The sequence below is a fragment of the Cygnus olor genome, chromosome 3, assembly GCF_009769625.2.
Source record: "Cygnus olor isolate bCygOlo1 chromosome 3, bCygOlo1.pri.v2, whole genome shotgun sequence".
Lineage (NCBI taxonomy): Eukaryota > Metazoa > Chordata > Aves > Anseriformes > Anatidae > Cygnus > Cygnus olor.
In genome coordinates this window covers 89475352-89491106 of record NC_049171.1, presented here as the reverse complement: position 1 = coordinate 89491106, position 15755 = coordinate 89475352, and the positions used below count along the sequence as shown (strand labels likewise).

The 15755-nt window shown below is 37.5% G+C and overlaps 1 protein-coding gene across 2 annotated transcripts in view; it reads right to left on the bottom strand.

Annotated features, from left to right (window-relative positions):
• Positions 1 to 169: 169 nt before the first annotated feature.
• ZFAND3 (zinc finger AN1-type containing 3) overlaps positions 170 to 15755 on the bottom strand; it is a 134378-nt gene continuing 118792 nt past the window's right edge. For both annotated transcript variants that reach the window (XM_040552323.1, XM_040552324.1), the window contains exon 7: positions 170 to 2799. In XM_040552323.1, coding sequence (XP_040408257.1) covers positions 2645 to 2799 — 155 coding nt within the window. In that variant the 3' untranslated portion in view covers positions 170 to 2644. The remainder of the gene's footprint in view (positions 2800 to 15755) is intronic.

Sequence of the window (15755 nt, the reverse complement as noted above, 5' to 3'; positions counted from 1 at the left end):
ATCCTCCCCTTTCAATCTGGCAGAAAATCCTGTTCACCTTCCACCAGCTCTAAATTCAGCTCTAAGTCACTGGCCTAACACTGGCATTTTCCCCATTCATATTTATTACATGAACTTGCAGCAGAAATGGTGCAAAATAGCAAGACCTGTTGGAATAGGCAGAAAGGAATTCAAACTTTAATCTGATTGGTTTAATTTTTTTAGCAGGAGGAAAAAGAATAAAGTTACAAGATTCTTTTAATATTTTCACAATGTTAAACTAAAACTGAGCTCTAGGCTACATGTGTAAGTAAATCTAGAACACAAAAGGGTTAAATAAGATCTTCTTTTAAGATACAAGAACTTAAGCTTTCTTTACGTTTAACAAACTTCACAGAACAGATACTGCAAAGGAACAACCCCGTCCCCAACTTGTTTCTTTAAAGTGAACATTGTCCATAATTCACATGAATTTTTAAGTAGTGTTCTCACAAGAGCCACCTTGAAACCATCTGTGCACTTGTAACAAGTTTAAAGAGAATATTAAGGAGGAACAAAATAGCATCTTCAGTATTAATGCAGAAAAGTCTCGTGTATCAATCAGAATGCCCATCAAATGTTATGAATAGGTTTTGTAGGAAAAGAAAGTGCGTTTCACAGCAGCAGCTGAAATCCATGCTTTTATAAATTCTTCACGGCAAATGTAAATAATATCCTTGGACAGTCCCTTTCACCAGGACCATTTCCTGAAAATGCAGCACATTAGAGAAGATTTTGCTGCTGGTTTCATATTCTTGAATAATAATAATAATAAAAAAAAAAAACCTCTTGCCTTTTGGATAGCTTGTGTTTTATAGCGATGGGACACTTCTGATTCGTGGTTAATTTATGCTAATACAGTCAGATGCTGAATGTGTGTGTGGAGATGTGGTTTGCTGTTGTTGTTGGTTGTTGTTTTTGGAATTAGTTCTCCTTGTTAAATGCTTCTACCAGTGTAACAATGATTTGGCCGATAAGGAGTTAGTTACCTGCGACAAGTAGAATGGAGGATGACTCATACAAACCTTCTCCCAAAACACTGGGGTTTTTCAAGTGACACGTTACTGCACCTCTCTGATGTTTTCTGTCTGCCCAGTATTCAAGATGAGACAAAACCTTTTCCTCCCTCAGGTTTTCTTACACATTTACCTGATTGTTAATACCTTACCAATGGACTGGGAAATTCACTCGGGATTTAGCTGGGCCACGTGAGTACAAATCCTTTTTACTTGCATAAACCCTGTGTGCAGCAGGAGACATGCTGAATATTATTTTTGCTTTTTTGTTCACAAACTGACGAGACCGGTGCAATTCAGTTCAGCTCAGCTCAATGCGACATACCGTAATACAGAACCATAGGTCTAAACAGAGCCAAAACATCCTACTCCACGTAATGCTTTTCACGTTCACTTGCTATACTTGCTTTGCAATAGATGCGGGCAGAGATTTTCATGAGAGCGTTCAGCTGCATAGAAACAGGGCTGACGAAGCCCATTTGATTATCTCATTGACACTCTGGAAGCGAGGAATACAAACTCAATCTGGTACAGGGTGTTTCACCGGTTGTTCCCCAATACTGTTACTGAATTCCGTTTGCTACAAAATGTCCTTTTTTTTTTTCCCCAATATATAAGTCTAGCTACAGAAAGTCAGTCTGTAGAATCCAGCCATGGCTACTGTGCTGTGAATTAGCCTTATTTGATCAATTATCAGATACCTGCACTTAGCAAAAGGCAAACGAGAGCCAATCAGGTTTCGGCCGGTGGGAATGGCTGCACTGCTCAATGTATGTGCAATCTTCACACGACTCTTAGAATCTCTGTGGATGCCATGTAAAATGTATGCACCATTTACTGCTCTGGGATGGAGTTGGCTTTAAAGTGAGATCATAATTTAACCGAGAAGGAAAAAAAAAACGAAAAACAAAAAAACCCTCATAGGTTCCTTATAGTAAGATAGATATAAAAATTTTTCATAAGAATCTCTGTCCCCCTTTCTTTTTGGCTTCCTGGGAAGAACCAGGAAGATGTTCCTACCCCAACAGAATCCCTGATGCTGGTGACACTGCCTAACTCAAAAGCCACACGCGATGAAGGCACGAGTGACCAGTCAGGTCTTCTGGGCTTAAGCAGCTGCAGTTGCTGCTCTTAGTAGTATTTCACCTCCTCAGGATTAACTAGAAGTGAAGAGGTGAAAGGCTGCACATTAAACAGTTTGTCTGAAAGCTATGTGCATAGCAAACTTTTACACCAGCTTCTACACAACTATTTGTTTTAACTCCGCAGCTGGAATGTTTCCAGCGTAAGGCTTTTACAGTGACTCCAGCAATAACAGAAGCCTTTGGATTTTTCTTGTTTTGTTTAAATCCACTAGCCATGCTCAAAAAATAATATTTCTTCATGTTTTAATTTTATACGGTGGCTAGCAGGCACCTTAGTAACCAGCCAGAAATCAATTTCAACCACCATCATCCCCTAAACTACAGTACCAGGACGGTTGGCTAAAGAAAGGAAACTGATTGGCTGTAGTCTGAAACTTGCCTAGTACAAGGTGTCTGGCTGACTTTGTCCTAAATAAGGCTAACATTAGTGAACTAAGAGAACAGCATTTGGTTGCAGTCTTGCACTCAGGAACATCCTTCGCCGATGCGTTGGCAAGATCTTCCTACTTTCCGATCCAGTTTCACCATTTTCATAATGGCTTCCTCACGCCCACGTCCCATGTGGTCAAATGTGCAGTCATGTTGTTCAGGCAGGCGATGTAACATACAGAACACATAACCTACCGTGGAAAGGGAGAGGAAAAAAAAAAAAAAAAGCAAAGTTAAGGACTTGAAGAAAGTGGCAGAATCTTACCTGAATCAGAAGGGAGATATTGCCTACCGAGGGATCACTCGGTTCTCAAAAATCAAGTTTTTACTTACTTTCCTGACATGGCATTAATAAATACTGATTATTTACTGCTTTTTCTTGCATATTTATCAACACAATTCAAAGCCCAAGTCACACTAGTGTTTCTTTTGCCATCCTCTTACATTTAGGAGGAAGTCCTCAGGCATTGGGACACTGGGACACATCATGCCACAACATCTTGCTCTGTAGCTGAAAAGATGTAGCTTACTGTCTCTCTGTCTAAAGCTAATCAGTGTTGCCAGGAGGTCATCTCCAGCAGCCACCTCCTTCTAGTCTACAAAGAAAATCAGCTTTTTGACTTTAGAACGGTACAGAAATTGTCTCAAATTCCTTACCTCTAAAATGAATGTGATAAGTAGTATTAGGATGATAAAGTAGTGAGAAGAGTTACACAGCCAGAGGGTTTATGTAGTCCACTGTACATGAAATGAGGTATGCTATTGCCTGTGCTGCAATAGTTTTCCTGAATAATGGGTGCAAAGAGCATCACACTGCTTCCCGCTGAATGCTTTACATTACTGCCTCTCTTTGAATGCTCAAAAGACATTAAAGCCGCAAAGTGATGACATTTGAGGGATGGAAAAGAATAAAAATAAGTGAATGACTGAGAGTATATGCATATAGCCGTGCGTGTTTGTTGTATATGTGAGTATGTAAAATATTTCAAGCTCCTGAACTACAAAACATCAATTGTATGAGAGAACAACAGGTTACCTTTATGTTAATGCCACTGTTATGAAAATGGAAAAGGACACAAAAGTATCACACACAGAATTATGTTAAAAAAAAACAACTGAAGAAAAATTGATTCATCTTTGCTCTTTGTTTCAATAGCACCAGCTACAAAAATACATGCCTATTATCTGATTTTGAAACCCAGTTCTAGAAACAAAGAAAAAAGACACGTTTTCTGTATTGGTACGTGCAAGTTCAGGAATACAGATGTGATGCAGACTGAATTGAGATAACACTCTCTCCTTGTCATCATTGCCTCTACTTCAATCTCAATCTGGTCATACCACACTGAAATGTGATGAACATCTTCTGTGAGGTGCCAGAAATTCAAGGTTTGATTGTCAAAATGAAAATGTCCTCAGACTACGGTTTCAATGCTGAATAGGCATTTTCACTCAATTCTCTCCTACAGAGAGCAAGGACTGAAGGCTTCCCTTCATTATTTTTGAAATAAAATTTCAAATTACTGAACCAGTGTCCACTGTAGGCACAAGAACACATCAACACCTGACTGGATCAGCTCAAGAATCAATTAAGTCCATCACCTTATCTGCAATGGATGTGACAGAAGCAGATGCAAGAAATCCTGCAGATAAGGATTGGGCTGAAGTCATTTCAGTCCCCAATAGGTAAAGACTAGTTTCAAATCCTGATTATTTATTTTTTTTTACAGATCCTCTCCACTTGGTTAACAAGCACACGTAGAAATGCTATTTAGTGTGATTTAAAGGAGATACCAAATATATACACAGCCCCCTGCACAGCTTCAGTAAGACCCTTTTGACAAGTTCAACAAATCTAATAAGGAAATACATTTAGAAGACGATTTATCACTTTTGAACACAACCTCTCAGCTGCACCATCTCCTCACCTTCTACAAAGCCTCCTGGCCTTTTTTAGACCATAGTAGCTTCAAGATGTTTCTTTCTACTCTGCTTCCCCCAAGAAAATATTATCTATTCTCTACTTTGTCATATCTTTATCAAACACCTTTCAGTTCTTCTTAGAGAACCTATTTTCATACAGGAAAAGTTGTACCGTATACTATATTCATTCCAGATAAAACACGCTACTTATTTCTTCTGTTCATCAAATATTTCCTTATTCCTGAACAGAATTTCAATAACTGCCCAAAGAATGACAGACAATTTTCATTTTTGATCCTGCTAATTTACACTCTGAGGGAAAAGTATTTCTAATTGCAGCAACTAAATGATCTAAACCTGCTATTCATGTATCTATTTAAATATGAATAGCTAACTAGAACTGATAATACCTAATAAATGAAAGAGTACCCAAAGCATTTTCAACATCACTAAGGACAGGTTTGCATATATTAGCTGTTCTTAATGAAGGAGTTTATTCTTTTCAAAATAGCAATAGGGATCTTCTAAAGCCTCATTTCCAAACCATACTTCAGATCTTTAGTCCCATTATTCCAAATGCCTAAGTGACTTTGAAGGTTGGAACTTTTTTTTTTTTAAATTTATTTATTAAGTTTTATTTAGAATTCAGAGGATTTGAATACTGCTACATGGTAGCTAGTTGAATAGCACTAGTTTGGAACATTTTTTCATTAGTTCTGAGCAGATTTCTTCAATTAAGTTATAACTGCTCTATTCATTCCTGGCTTCTTCTCTCGTCTAGACATCACAGTGGACATTCTGCAGTCTGCATGTGGACTAATGCCCTGTCTAGTCTCAGGACCATCAGCTTTTACAACAGTTAAATTATTTACTTATGTGCACTGGGACAGGTGGTCAATATATTTGCTTCTATTTTGATCCTTAAAACCAATCCAGATTTAGAGATGAAACTTTGTGTCCTGAAAAGTCTGCTTTTTATGGTTATAAAGGAGAGTTAGATTAATGAGCTCTTGTGGTATATTTACTTTTAAGTTCATTATTGGAAGATATCAAATACGGGTTGTTTCCCCTAAAGGATTTTATTGCAGAAATGCTTCTTTTACCACACCATAGCTAAAAGGCAAAATAAATAACTTTCTGCTAGGGAAAAGAGCACTGGAAAAGGGAATCCATCTTCCAACTAAAGTTAGTTTACCGTAGTCATCAACCAAAATATGCCAGACTTCCACTACAACCACAGAAGATGTCAATCTAGTAAATGCAATAATACATCTCACAGCATTGCAATTGTTTCCTGATGTTAGAAGTAGACTATGAATCATCTACACCTCAGGCCACTAATGCAAACATCTTGGAAAAACATTATTTAGTGCATCAAAACCTTTAAGTTGCTTTAGGTACCCCAGAAACTACTTCATGATCGATTATCAAAAATTCACTTCCATTTCATCACCAGAGCATCAACGGCTAAAGCAACGAGCATATCAGCTCTGCCTTATTTGTAACCATGTGAGTGAGTCTTTTGCATAGGACATGCAAAAAAAAATCAGTCAAAGGAAGTCTAAGACTGACAGAGTACAACAAACCTAGTTTGTTGGGTAGGGGTGATACCAAAAACAGACTGCATTTTCCTCGTTTTTACATTCAAGAGCACTGACAAGACTAGAATATGGATTGATGGTAAGAAAAATATTTAAACTGAAACCTGAATTCAATTCATAATTTTGTCTTCAAATTCTGAAAGTAGGAAACTGTTATATCATCATCAACATACATGAAGCATCAGAAATAATTAAACAAAATGGCATGATAATCCACAACACAAAAGCCAAATTGTAATTCTAGAGGGTCCCTGATTTTTTTACATTTATTTTTTCTCTTTGTAAACTCAACAAAATGTGGTCAGACTTTCTGGAGCATGGCACAAATGCCCATTAAGCAGACTACTGCAAACCACCAGAGAGGCATAGCACATGGTGGGAGTACTCTAGTGGAGATACTTGGCCAGGCGTGATGTCCTGGTCTCTTCTAACACACTGCTGGAGAACACCATACTGTTACAGAAGATACAGGTAAATCTAATGATCCCTGTTACTTGAATAGCAACATAATAGAAAGGAAACTCTTCCCACCCCCGCCAAGATTCTGGTCTTGATCTCACAGATGAAACATTCAGAAAGCTGCTAAAGGAAAACTGATTTCTTGTTTGTGAGCATGTTTTGAAAAGTGGTGGAAATGCCAAGTAAGGTTATTAAATATTTACAAAGCGTACATATTTACAAAGTGGCTTAAACACATTTAACAGTGTCCCTATTTGAAAGATCTTGCTGTATATTACCTAAGAAGTAGTTGCGTGCTCCCACAATTACCCTTTAATAACTGCCTCACATTCTGTACATCCATACTGTTGTAATAATAAAGAGCGTATTTAGACTTTTCCATACAGCAAGTGTCATATACTTAATACGGCAGACCCATCTACTGATGAAAACTGAACCCCACTTATGTACAGGTATATTTCTGCATTTCTAGAAAAATCCAAGCCATTCAGATACAAAAATATAACTGCTGGCATGAAAAGATGAAGTCTCTGACTACCACCAACTATCAATCTTCTTAATTGTTCAAGCTAGACATTTACTTTCATTGCATCCAATGACTCTCTTATATACTCTACCAGCCCCTTCCAATTTGTTCGAAGAAGCTCCCATTGGCAGGTAAAGGAAAAGAAGGTCGATACTACAACACAACACCAGAGCTATTAAAACTTTAAAACCACCTTACCTGCATGCTGGCAGCATTTATAATTTTCATTCCCCCGTCAAACTCTCAAAACCGCCAGAATTTGCAGCTTAGGCCATTTCCAGATTTTATTTAATAAACAACTTGTGTAGATCTATAGAGATTCTTCAAAAGTAGCCTCAATAATTGCAAAGACTTACTCCTGTACAGAATTGTACGCTGTATGCTTTGACTTCTTCATGTGCTTCATAAGAAATTTTACCTTTCTTGCTGATTTGAAATTCCAATCAACAGAGTTTCGAACAGAACTTAAAAGCACCTCGTAGCCTTAAGAGATGAGGGTGCTGCAAAAATTCTCTGCTGAAGATGTATCATCTAATATGGCACATGTGAGCCTATATGCAGGTTTCTACATAAAGTCTGTGTACCACACAAAGTGCAAGAACAGATTTTAACGTATCTTTAAAAGGTAAACATATCTACGGGGTATTAGACAAAACAGCAAAATCACACAGATTAACCAACAGAGAAGATTAGCTCGTGCAGTGATACATGCTGCTGCAGCACTGCTCACGGTAATTGGACATCATTTCCCCAAAGAGTGTAATTATCCCCGAAACAATGTTTATGCATCTCCCCCATCCCTTCCAACTAGAAGGATAGCTTAATTTGTTGGACGTGATACCAGCAAAAAAGCTATTTTAAAAAGGGTGGGAGGGAAATCTATCTTTCTTTTTCAACTTGATACAAATTATTATTCTTCAAGAGACTTATGCAGTTGTTAAAGCACTGAAGCTAAAAACCGGTTTAATTTAACAAGACAATTTTCAAATCAAACGTTTTGCCCCCAACAGCAGTACCAGACAGGTAACACCACTGCACAAATAACTTAAGGGAGCGGGGGAGAGTTTTGTACAACATTAAAAAGTTAGATGTTATGTAGGTGTAAAGAATTTCCTTTTTTGAATAATCACATGATCTTGAAAATAATACATTCTGAAGGACTTAATATCACCACTATATTCATAAAAGGAACACTGACTGCCAAGTTTGTGTGCCCAGGAACATACTGAAGCAACACCACATCTTGCCTATCGTTTCCAGGTTCACAAGGTTATATCCTGTAGGAAGGGGGAGAATGAACCCAAAGAACAGAATGGAGGTTGGGAGATACGCAGTAGGAAGGCAGAGCTGTGCCAAAAAGGCATCTCAGTGTCCAAGACTAGACACCCAATAAAACTGAGATATAAAGAGGTAACACTATTGCAAATGGTAGTACTCCTATAATATTATTTCCATAGGCTATACAAGCATATATGCAAGTATCTGTTTCCTAGGCAGAACATATAGATTTGAGAGTAATGTGAAATCTTAAGAAAAAAAGAATAAAAAAGAAAAAAGTGTCTCTTGAAAAAGGGCAGGTGGATGCTAGAGCTATCCTGACATCGTAACAGGGCCTTGTGTATACGGTTGGACTTTTTCGAAAGAGATAGATTGGTATTAATACTTTTAGATGTCTCTGTACACCAAGCCCACTGGAGCTAATATGCTCATCCCAGAAGCTAAGGATTTAATTAAGAGCCAAAGCGTATCCAGTAATTTAATTAAAATAGCAAACAATACTGAGTGATTTAATAATGTATGTGTATCATTTTGTTTGGACCAATGAAACTGCCAGAAAGATACAGCTTCTAATAAAGAACTGGATTAAATAATGAAAGGCTCTATACTAACATACTGTACGTGTTGCATTAATTCTAACACTTCTCCCCGATCCTTCATGCATTTTGACTTCAAAGCGTCACATGCTGAATACAGTACTGGGTTTGACTTTCAGTGTACTTCCTGAATTATATTATTTATGCCTTGGGTTGTAATAGCTTTCTAGAGGTTGCACCATATTGATCCACAGGCTGACAGCTCCACTTGTTGGCCAAATCACTGGAGAGAAGCAGTTCTATTTTTTTTTTTTTTTAAAACCTAGATTAAATTTATTTTAGGTGTTTATCCCCTACTTACACCTTACTTCCAGTGTCTCTTAGATTACCCCTTCTGCTCCATCTAAGTCTTTATTCCTGTACCCTCTTGCAATCTGTATCACGAGTAATTCCTCTCAGAGAAAAACAGGGCTCCATTCAGAAGATGTATTTATACCATAAAGGAATACAAAGACTTAACGATGCACATTTCCATCCCCCTGCCTCTCTTTTTTTTTTTTTTTTTGAAAAGGCTTACACAACAATCCCTGCCCTCCTGCTTGTTCAGAATATGGCAGGATGCCCCGTGCCCCATTTATTCACATATTTGGCCATGACTTCAAAAAGTCAGGAACATTTAATGGCTGCGAGCACCTCCATAGGTGAACCTTTTCATTTCACGTTAAGCGTGTAGCTATTGTTAGCACACAGAGCACGTTTGATTCACTTTCAGGGAGATGCTTTCTAGGCCATCTCCTTCCTTCTGAGAAGAGGCTGCGGAGGACTCCTGCCAACCTCCAGCAGCTTTCTAAGTGCACAGTCCTGGTGCAGCTACACCTGCCTGTGAGACGCTGGATAAGCAACACCAGTGTAGAGGAAGAGCTTTGTTTAGAAAAGGTAGAGCATTTTAACCTTCAAAAACTGATTCCCTTAACATCTGGCAGGTAAGTGGCTTTTATCTTCATTTTTTTTCTGATAAGAAAAAAAACAACTAGAGACTGAGCCAATTACTTCCCTAAAGCTACTGAAAAAGACTGAACTAGAAATAAGGTAGTCTCAGTTAGATTTTTATGTTCAAGTTCAGCAGGCCATGTATCTCTTGGGTATAAAAGACAATTAAAAAAAAAGTATCATCTTTTACTTTATGCATACGCTTCTTTTCTTTTCTTACTGCAGTGTGGGTACTGACAGCAGAGACCTAACATGGCACATTAACAGAACGCTTATTTTTTTCCTCACATTTGTACCATCTCTGCAAAAACTCCCTGAAGGTTATATGCTGAAGGACTTACTACATCAGTAGCATCAAAATAAATTTTTTTTTTTTAACTTTTTTTTTTTTAAAAAAAAAAAACAAGGAACCTTCTAACTTGTTTTATATAAGGAAGACTTAAGAGATCAACTGACCCATTTCAATTACATTTATTGATCGGGACTGTAGGAAGGTGTAACCAGCAGGTTCGATATGTGTTACTAAATCAAAGGAGTTGCCTGTTGCAGATCTTTAGGTAGCACAGTGGAAGGAATCAAGATCAGTACCTGCTGCAACACAACCCCCACTGGCTGAACAAGCAGGGGGAATATACCAGAACCTTTTCAAATGGGATCTTTTGATTCCTAACTACAAGCAGACCATGAACTCCCTTTGCACTTCTAAATCTGCAGACAGCTTTTCTGAAACAAAGACACTACAGCATTTTACTGAGTCCCATCTTTAGGACCCATGACACACCAGTAACTTACCTGCTTTTCACTCTTTCATTTCAGAACACGTTACTGAGAGAGACCAATACTAGTTAACAGCTTCTATTCCCCATCATTTCAATTACCATCTTCATAAAATAAAACAAAAGAAAAGATACCTTTGAGTTTGAATTCAAACTCTTTTAAAATGATTGCAGCAATGTAAGCTAAGATGGTAGGCATTACTGGAGTGGCTGAAGCAAAAGTACTATTCTGGGAGCAAACCACTGAGGTGCCCGGCCAACATAAGTCAGCTGAATATGGCACATCTCAAGTCACAGCAGCAAGGCTTGTCAGCAAAGGCAGAATTATAGTATGTCGCCAGTTACTAATAAGATTTATTTTTCCTTTAGTACTTATTATTGAGCCGGTTGACTAAACCTCCAGAAGCAATGCGTGTATTTACTTTTAATCCATGGAAGTACTATACATCTGTTATAACAATACATAATCATGTCCTGAAGACATTTTGGCTTGTACCAGATAAACCTTACCCATCTGAAAAGTGAATTTACCAGTACCATTACAAATTCTTCTGCATACAAAAAGGTTCCAGAGAAATGGAACCATAATTTAGTATTTTAGTCAGTTTTAAGAGAAGCATTATTTTCAATACATGTTGGACTATTTTGTACAGCGATCAAGCAGTTGTCAGAACATTTTTTTCTTTTTGCTTATCTATTCAAGTTTGTTTCTTTCTTCCTGTCCTTTTGAAGATAATTTCTAAATTAACTGAGTAAATCAAATCATTCCAAATTTATTCTGGCACAATCCAAACAAGTGCCTCATCTCCTGTGTTTATGAACAAGCAGCTCTGTTATACAAGTTAAGAATCTGCAGCTGTTTTTCTTCCACCTGTTTTGTTACTGAATCGCAGTGAGACTCTCTGCCACACTATCTGTTAAAATGGTAAAGTCTCTTCTGCATGAATGCGTTTTGTTTCTGAAGGCTAACAGAAATGCTCAGTGCTTGATAGGAGCCTGTCTGTTCCTATCTCCCTCTTACCCCTCTGCTGAGCAAACAGAAGTGAAGTAACACTTTTAAACAGCAGCAAGAAAAAGAAGCCTACCAGGCTGCTGTACATTTATACAGAAATGAAATACAAATAAGGATGTGGAAAAATAAGCATATTAACAAACCAGAACTCTCTTTTTTTATACCTATTAACTATGCTTATGTGTACATGTATGTATACACATATAGGTATATATGTATATAACATGAGACAAGCTTTTGAAATAGGTAAGAAAATGTTTGCCAAATATTTACAATGAACAAACAAACAACAAAAACAAAATAAAACATTGTTTCTTTCCCTTCTATGATTACAGATTTTAACATTTATAATGTTCTCTTGTGGTGGTCGATCTCCTTTGAAAACATTAATGAGTAAATGCAATTTAAGTTCTTTGCATCGTTAACAAAACATACATATATTTTTCAAATGTTGGCAAGTGGCAAATTATCTGTAGAACCCCATCAGACTTAAGTCAGGAGATGGCTTAGGACGTAAGATGTTTTGTAACAGACACAATGCTGGTTTGGTTTTAGTTTTTTCTCTTGTGCAAGATAAATGTGATCCCAACAGGTTTAGTCCCTCATCACCTTAAGGTCAGCTTTCCTTTGAGCTACTTTCTTCAAATGACTTATCAAGTTTGTAATTTTGTTCCTATGAGTAGCTTCCCTCATGATCACTGTTCACATACAAAGGGACATGGTGCATTGATACCTGTGTAGACATTAACGCAAAGACCTGACATGAATTTTTAGCTTTTCTCTTTTGTTTTTTTCTGTATGAATGAATTTGTCATTCTAGCCATCTGCACTATGCAACATGTGCACCTTGTACTACTATGGCCTCTTGTCTTTATTTTCCTCTCTTTCTGTTCCCTCTCAGAAAAGAATGCACAATTGTCAGTGTTTGCATGCAACGACTTTAAGGGAAACAAACCACAAATTAGTCTGGTACAAATTGAGTTATAAACTATTCAAGCAATCTTTTGATTTTCTGTGTTGCTAAGCTGTGGCAATCACCTTACTATTAAACATGTTAGAACTAGAAACCATTTTAGCAAGGCAATCTTATCCACTTTGATCATGTCTTGATGAAGCATTTCACCAACTTCTAATAAAACTTTAATAAGGAATTTATCCAGTTTGCATTAAAGTCACATTCAATGCCATCTCTGACAAGCCCAGCACGTTGTATACTGCAAAGGCTAAAACAGGCAGAAAAAAAATAACACAGAAAAATAGGTTCCTATCAGAGAAGCACACAACCAGATCAGCAACATCTCTCCAAGGCACTGCTACCAGAATATAGATACACTCAGATTCCAGGGCACAATATCTTGGCCACTCCATTGACTGCAAGAGGATACAACTAAACCCAGCTCTGCATATGTGGAGCCTGAGCAACAGACATGTCTATTAGGATGTGGCCTATAAATAGCAAATCATTCTATACCAAACCGCCGAAGAGCCAGCACACTGTATTCATCTCTCTTTAATTGCTGACTTGAACTGGATCTAACACGACAGACGTGAAATTCCTTTAATGAGCTCCTAGAACATCCTTGTATGCCTCGCGTAATTCCAGCACTACTAAAGACCACTAAGGACTTCTGTGTTTTGCCTTTAAAAAGCAAGTGATACCAGAATTACTTTTTGCTGTACAATACTAAGCCTCTGCCATAAAATTAAGCAGTGTTTTCTGTGCAAATAACTTCCATGGCTTAGAAATTTACAACTCAGAATCTTTAAAAAATGTATACAACTTTATTTAGTAGCGATAATTATCTAGTCAGATAATTAAGACAAGGTCCATAAATATATAGTGTAAAAACCTGCCTTGTCCAAATTACATTTCTAGAAATGTGTTATATAGCTACTTTTACTGCCAAATTCACTGCTCCTAGTTTTAAACCGAGTTTGTGATGTCCGCCTGCTTATCACATTGCTGAACTGATGACTTAATTTTGAGATCAAGGATTAGCTGATCGATTTCAAACGACTTATACTTCCAATGGAAATGCTATAATAGAATGCAACTTTAAGAACATGACCCTTGTAATTCCTTGATGCAAGCCAATTGCCTGCTACAGCTAGTATTAAATAAATACATTATTTCAATATAGGCATTATAAATTGTAAGACACGAAGCTATTGAAAGGTCCAACCCAAACTAGAGAATCTCACTGTCTGGAAAACATGCCTGGTGTAATTGTCTTCTAGAAACGTTTCAGATGAAACTGGTTTTGTTCTAGTAGTGTTGATTTAAAGGTTACCCAGTCAGAGAGGCACAAAATGAGAACTCATTTTAAAATTTCTTTCTCACTGAAGCTTGCAAAGTGCATCAGCAATTAACAATTCCTATCACTGCTCCCAGTTCGCTGTGTGAAAAGGCTCAGAACTCGTCTTACAAATTGCTCTTTTGAAGATCAAAAGGAAGCTGAATTTGTCTGTGTGTGCTCTAGATGAGTTTGTAATTTACTGGAACTTTCAGAGAAGGCTTGGCAGCACGCTCATTTGACAGCCCCAGGGCACAGGATTCAGGGGAGCTCTGTGACTCTTCCCTTCTGAGTTCCTTCCTTGCCTTTAATTGGCACCTCATTAGAAATTAATGAAAATGACATCCTCTGTTCTTCCTGCTCTAGGCACAGAACGCTACAAAAAGGCCCATCACAATTCATAACACATTCAATTTATATAGCAATGGTTCTTAAGCATTATTTATGAGATGTGAATTTCTTGTCAGCAGTTAATAACTTGTACAGAGTGGAAGCAGAATGAAAAGAGTTCTTGCAAGTATGTGCGTATGCGTGCACGAAAATAAACAATCCTTTCTACAGCTGAAAAATGTTGAGTTTGATATTAAAGAAGCCTTACTGAAACTCCCTACTCAGTAGTAAATTGTTTTTCTTCGAGGCAAAGCCCTGCGGCACTGTCAAATCTGCATAAAATTCCCTGTAGCGTCAAGGGAATGGGTTCAACAGCACCACCTCTCTCTGGACAGGTCTTACAAGAAACAGTAGACCCAACACAGCAGTTCCCCAAATATCTTAGGATCAGGCATGAAGTCTTAGGTGTAAAGAATGAGCCCCCTCTCTGCTCTGTTTTAAACAGGTTGTGCCCTGTTTGACAAGACAAAAGGGTCTTATTTAATAAAGTTTAAAAACATTATTAATCAATGGAAGGACTTCTAAAAGTTGCTTTCAACTTCATTGCTCTTGCATAGCTCCCATTTTTTAGAATGAAGGAAAGATTAACGATGTAACATATACAGTAACATAAGTCATTTTCTCTTCAGTTCTCCCCAAACTTGTAAGGCTCTCTTACTCCCAATATTAGGGTAGATTTTTCTGTCTATGTCAGTAAGGTACTTGCAGGCACCCTCATTCATTTGATATGTGACATAAGCAGATGAAGAGCAGAAACTGCTGTCATAAGTCTGAGCAGAAAGAGCCAAACCAAACTGTCATTGATAGTACTGAATTTCTACAGTTCGATTAAAATACATACATACATACATATATATATATATATATATATTTCTTACTGGATACTTCAAAGTATCCAGACATGATTTCCATAATAAGCATTTCAGTATTACAGTCATTGGTTTCATGTTTGGTGGCTTCACAGATAACGTGTGTTAGTTCTATGGCAGTGCTCCAGTGTTTGAAATGAAGCCTCATGTCCAAAAGAGCATACAGCAGTTATCTCTAATGGTTACAGACAGACAGATATTGAAGAAAAGAACAAAGGATGACATGGATTTTTTTTTACCTTTCTATCATTTCACTTGATGTTACTTATTCAATAGAGAATTCATTATCTCAGTCTTTGTAACCAGCTTAGCCAATCCTTTCTTTTCCCACTGCTGCTCAGATGGACTTGCCTTCTACTCAGAAAACATTTTAATACAATATTCTACATAGCACAGACGCAATGTGAATTGCACCTGTCTATGCAAATCCTTTGGCAATTATCCCCTTGATGAGACGTCATAAAGCAACTGAAACTTCTCCAAATGTATCAAT